Below are 6,000 nucleotides of genomic sequence, written 5' to 3'. Positions count from 1 at the left end.
ATTCGTGTAAAATACCAGCTTTTCTAATATGTAAAATGACTGTTTCTACAGACAATATTTTTTAAAGTTATTCTAAATATTTTTAAACTACAAAATTTCACAAATTTGGCATTAGGATTTTTGACTATATTAGGCAATCTTTTATGGTTTTTTTTAGTACATTTTGATAGTATCAGTTTTCTACTTTCATTTGGCATACTCAGAATTGCCCTATCTTCATTATTTTCTGTCTTATGTTATTGCAAAATAAAGGTCTCTGGGATAAACAATTAGAATAACTCTTAAACTAATTAATGGATCGGTCTCAAATTTTGAGGGTTTGTTAAGTACCCCAATACCCAACTTTGGGTGAAACACTAAAGTTCTAAGGTAGTTTTATAAAAGTTATTAACAAATAACGATTTTCACTTATTTTGCAGTTTGCAACAAATTAACTTGTTTAACTTTCAAAAATCGGCATTTTGAAGGTTTTTTAATGTACTAAAAAATAAAATTTTGTAATTTTATGTCAACTATTTAGCTTTTGAAAGGGGTGCAAAAAATCGAAAAAATCGTGATTTTTGCACTAAATTGTTAATAATTAAAAAACGGACGCGAACTCTAGGCAGGAAATAGGTAGGTTTTCATCCTATAGGTATACAATAACTAAAAAAGTAGTCAGCTACCTGGATCTTTAAGTGTCCCGAACATGGTCTATTTCTAGCTTATTACCCTGGTCTATAGCTTATTTTTCTATGTTCTCTACTAAAATTAAACAGCTCACAACACTGTTTTTTTAATAATTTATTGGTCTAAAATATTAAAAATAAATTATTTTGTTTTTTGTAAAATTTCATCGTTTATCAGGATTATCGAATCAGGTAGGTCGGTTGCATCAGTTTCAAATATCATTTCATTATTTTTCTTGGAATCTTTTAATTTGGTCGATACTTTCTTTTCTTTGGAGTGAATCTTCTTTTCTTTCACTTCGAGTGAATTTTCCTCTTTATCTTCTTCATCATTTTCACTTTTGTTTGAGGTTTCGTTACTCTTAACACTGCTTGGGGAAATTGACCTTAATTCAATGATTTGTTCTGGATCTGAACGATAAATAAACATGGTTTAATAAAAATATATGACATATATGACATATATGAATATATGACAAGGAAATTAATAGAGGAGTACAAAAAAGGTGGTTTGGAAATAAACATAAAGAAGACCGAATATATGTGTATCGGTGGGACACAGCAGGACCTTACACTGGGGAATGGCGAAATTATTAAACATTGCGACGCATATAAATACCTTGGTATGACCATCACACAAGAAGGAAGCGTAGACCGGACGATAGAAGAAAGAAACAACCAGGGAAGAAAAGCAATTACCCTTCTCAATAGCATCCTCTGGGACCAGTCAATATCAAACAACAACAAACATAGAATATACAATACAATTGTTAAGAGTATAATCACTTACAGCAGTGAAGTATGGCAAATAAAAGAAAGATACAAGAGAAAACTTGAAGCAACAGAAATGGATTTCTGGAGGCGCTCAGCAGGAAAATCAAGATTAGAAAGGGTAACCAACAACAGAATTAGGGAAATAATGAATGTGAAACACACAATAGTAGATGACATTAGTACCAAACAGCTTAGATGGTATGGACACGTACAAAGAATGTCCGAAGAACGACTCCCGAAACAAATCCTAACGTGGACCCCTCATGGTAGACGAAAAAGAGGAAGACCCCGCCTGAGTTGGAGAGAAGGCATAAATCGAGAAATGAGAGAAAGAGAATTGGATGAAGACCTTTGGATGGACCGAAGTGAATGGCGACTAGGCATCGGAAGACGTAGGAGAACGTTTTAAAACCGATATATATATATATATATATATATATATATATATATATATATATATATATATATATATATATATATATATATATATAATAAAAACAATAATTAAATTAATAATCAAATCAGGATTTACGGAAGTAACAGACTATCAGGGACGGATCCAGGGAGGGGGCCATGGGTTCCATGGCCCCCTCCGAGAATTTTAAAAATATTAATTTAAATATTTGCAGTTCAAATGTTTTTAATTTTAAACACATGTACAAAACAGGGGATAAATATGTTTTCTGGACTAGAATTGAACAAAGACAGTAACAGAAGCTTAAACAATGACATAGGATGTTTCATAAATCAAAATGTTGATAATTTAACAAAGTGCCAATTGTTAGAACGACCTTGACAGCCATCAAAATCGTATCAATTTCCATATTTTATACACACAAAGAATAAAAAAGAAATGAAGCGTTACTGGGGTCACTAGCACTTAGAACAAAGGGGTTGGTTAGTATTTTCGCACAGTCAAAAGGAATTGTTTTACAAGTATTGCGTTTTATTTTTCTAATGAAAAATATGGTCACAATAAAGGGATGACAGCCCAAAGCCTTGTCATGAATCCTTTAACATCTTTCACCAAACTCATGAGCAAAGACGGAACCATACAAACCCATGAAAAAATATCATACCACAAGGACTGCGTTCAGCTTGAGCTGGATTTTCTACAAAGTTACCGCAACCCTCAAAAGTCAGTCATTAATCAGATAGACTCTCAGAGGTCTAAACAGATACAAAAAAAAAATAAAGAAAGACTACGACCAATAGTAGGGTCTATCTATAGTGTTCTTATCTTCGGTCGACAAAATATTCCTCTAAGAGACCATCGTGATAATGGCTTCTGCTTCTGGACGAGGATGCTGGATCTAGTAATGAGGGGAATTGTTAAGGTTTAAAATCGCATCAGGAAATAAGACTCTTAAATAACACCTATCCACAGCATCTTCCTGAGCAACATACATTAGTAGTACCAGTCAAAATCAATTAATAAGTTGTGGTGAAGAAATAATTGAACAAATAATGAATCAGGTTCAAAGTGCAAATTATTACTCTGTCTGTCATATTTGACGAAACGACCGACGTATCCCACGTGGAACAGCTTTCTCTAAATTTGAGATACATACACAATAACAACATTCGTGAAGACTTTGTAAGTTCATTGACGCTTATGAGAACCTAAAAATAATTAGTGAAAATCAAGAAAGAGGGAAAGAACAGTGCCCGACAGGAGAAGCATTGGGAAAAATAGTATTAAACTTGTTGAAAGAACTGCACTTGGATCCGAAGAAATGTGTAGGAATCGGTACTACGGCATGAATTGTGAATTTTAAGGCACTTCTTACACACGGTAAAAGTGTGTGAAAAGTGCCTTAAAACTCACCATTGTAACCCTAATTTTTAAAAATTACCTCCCGTACCTCCGGTACCTCTCCACAAAAAAAGTTCATGGCCCCTCCCGAAAATCGGTGCTGGATCCGCCCTTGCAGATTTTTTAGTTATTTAATAAAAATAGTGCCAATTAAACAAGCAGGAGTACGAAGGGAAGCAGATGAAATGGAAGAGCATAGGAAAGAGACGAAAACAATATCTTCTTCTTCTTATTTAAGTGCCGTCTCCCAATCGGAGGTTGGCTATCATCATCACTATCTTTACTCTATCTACAGCTGCTCTGAAGAGTTCTCTAGAACTGCATTTAAACCAATCCCTTAAATTCTTCAACCAGGACACTCTCCTTCTTCCTATACTCCTTCCTCCTCTTATCTTTCCCTGTATTATCAGTCTTAGCCGTTCCTATCGCTCTCCCCTCATTTCCCAGATATGTAACTTTCATATTTTTGTTGTGTTTATTGTTTTGTATTCTTTGCCCATTTCTCGCAATATTTCCGTGTTACTTCTGTGTCCATGCTAGTCTAAGCATCCTCCTGCAACACCACATTTCAAAGCACTGTAGCTTATTTATGTGTCCTTGCTTCAATGTCCAGCTTTCAAGTTCAGCGATGAACAATTGGAAATACAAACAATCATATTATAAAAAATAATCAGTGTTTTTATAAAATCAATAATTATACCTCAATAATAAAAATTATTATTTATTTTTCCATGGAGTGTTTTGGTGACACTTAGAATTGCGGAGTATCATTGCCTTTTTGCACTAGCATCTGTTTGTTCAACAGTTTTTGTTCCAGCTGCTTTTGACAAAACCTTGTCCGAACCAACTGAATCTCTCGTAACTGCAACCTTTAGCGATATTTTAGAGGTAATTTATCTAACTTTTTGGGGTATTAATGTCTCTAAAAGATTTTAATTATTTTTTTGATCAGAATTCGATTGCCATCAAACCATCATTTGCCATCAAACTTTTTTAGAGGTAGTAGATATAAACTAACGCTCTGAGATATCGTTAAAGGTTTCAGCTACGAGAGGTTCAGCTGGACCAGGACAAGATTTTGTCAAATTTAACTGCAACAAAAACTGTTCTACAAACAGATGCAAGAGCAAGAAGGCAATGATAATCCGCAATTCTAAGTGTCACCAAAACACTCCATGGAAAAATAAATAATTTTTATAATTGAGGTATAATTATTGCTCTTATAAAAAATAAGAGCTCTTATAAAAAAAATAAGAACTAAAAAAGGATGCCAAATGGGAGAAAAACAATTTAAAATAATCTGCTATGCGGACGATGCAATACTAATCTCTCAAAGTGAAGATGATTTACAACGTATGCTGCACCAATTCAACATAATCGCCAATTCAACATAATCAACATTTAACATGGTAATTTCCTCACAAAAGACAAAATGCATGGTTATAACAGCAGATCCAATAAGATGTAAATTGGGGCTGGAAGGTCAGATAATAGAACAAGTGATGGAGTTTAAATACCTAGGCATCACACTATCTAGCTACGGAAGGCTCGAAACAGAAATGGAAGATCAAGTGAATAGAGCAAACAGAGCCGCAGGTTGCCTGAATGACACAATATGGAGAAATAAAAATATCGGAAAAGAAATGAAAGGCAGAATTTATAAAACAGTCATCAGACCAATAATGACATACGCGGCAGAAACACGACCCGACACAGAGAGGACAAAAATATTGCTCGAAACAGCGGAGATGAAAACCCTTCGAAAAATCTATGGTAAGTTAAGACTATGGGACAGAGCTAGAAGTACAGATATACAACGGAGATGCAAGGTGTATAACATTAATAACTGGGTAAGAAACAGAAGAATAGAATGGAATAACCACAAAAGCTAAATGACAACAAATAGGATAGTCAGGACAGCGAGAGACGGTTCCCCAATAGGAAGACGATCAGTGGGAAAACCACGAAACTGATGGAACGACAACTTACTAAAAGCACATTGAAAAAAAAAACACAGTCATGTCTATACAAAAAGAAGAAGAAGAAGAAGAAGAAGAAGATAAAAACACTGATTATTTTTTTATAGGATTGTTTGTATTACCAATTTCCATTAATTTTAACGACGAGTCATTATCTTTTAATAAAAATGATATTACAGAGTATTTTATTCAGTTTATCTATTTATTTTGGTTTTGTAGGTATATTATAAAGGCCTTACTAGTTTATCCTGAAGTTTCCGTATTAATATCAGGATAAACTGAAATCGGGTTTGGCCGGTAACATATACAGGGTGGTAATTGGAAAACTCCCCATAGGAAACTCAATGTAAAAGTCTAAACTGTTGAAATCCTGCTTTCCTAATTATTCTACATCAAAAGACACGAGAAACTATTTGTAGAGGATTGAAATCTTTATTGAAAACAATTGTTAAAATTGTTCTACGAATTAAACACATTCCAAAATTTTGTAAAATATAATAAATTTTATCAAAGTATTTGCCAAATTTAGGCCACACACAGTGCAAGAAGTGTAAGGTTGCCTTCGGTCACAATGAAATTATTACAGGTTTGTTCTAGCAAACAGTCAAACTAGTCAGAAACCGTCAGCAAACAGTTGGTCAGTGAGAGAACATAATACAGTCACCAGTGCTATCCCCTCTACTCGCCTGGTCCACTATTCGCTGATGGTTTCAAACCGTTTGAAACAGATGCTAGAACAAACCTTATATTAACAATATTTTGA

General features: G+C 34.0%; 1 protein-coding gene across 2 annotated transcripts in view; it reads right to left on the bottom strand.

The window, feature by feature from the left end:
* Positions 1 to 770: 770 nt before the first annotated feature.
* The window catches only part of LOC126890519 (uncharacterized), a 33,327-nt gene continuing 28,097 nt past the window's right edge, over positions 771 to 6,000 (bottom strand). For both annotated transcript variants that reach the window (XM_050659518.1, XM_050659517.1), the window contains exon 3: positions 771 to 1,079. In XM_050659518.1, coding sequence (XP_050515475.1) covers positions 811 to 1,079 — 269 coding nt within the window. In that variant the 3' untranslated portion in view covers positions 771 to 810. The remainder of the gene's footprint in view (positions 1,080 to 6,000) is intronic.

Source organism: Diabrotica virgifera, chromosome 8, assembly GCF_917563875.1.
Source record: "Diabrotica virgifera virgifera chromosome 8, PGI_DIABVI_V3a".
Lineage (NCBI taxonomy): Eukaryota > Metazoa > Arthropoda > Insecta > Coleoptera > Chrysomelidae > Diabrotica > Diabrotica virgifera.
The sequence above is the reverse complement of the archived record's forward strand: the minus strand, read 5'-3'. Positions and strand labels throughout refer to the sequence as shown.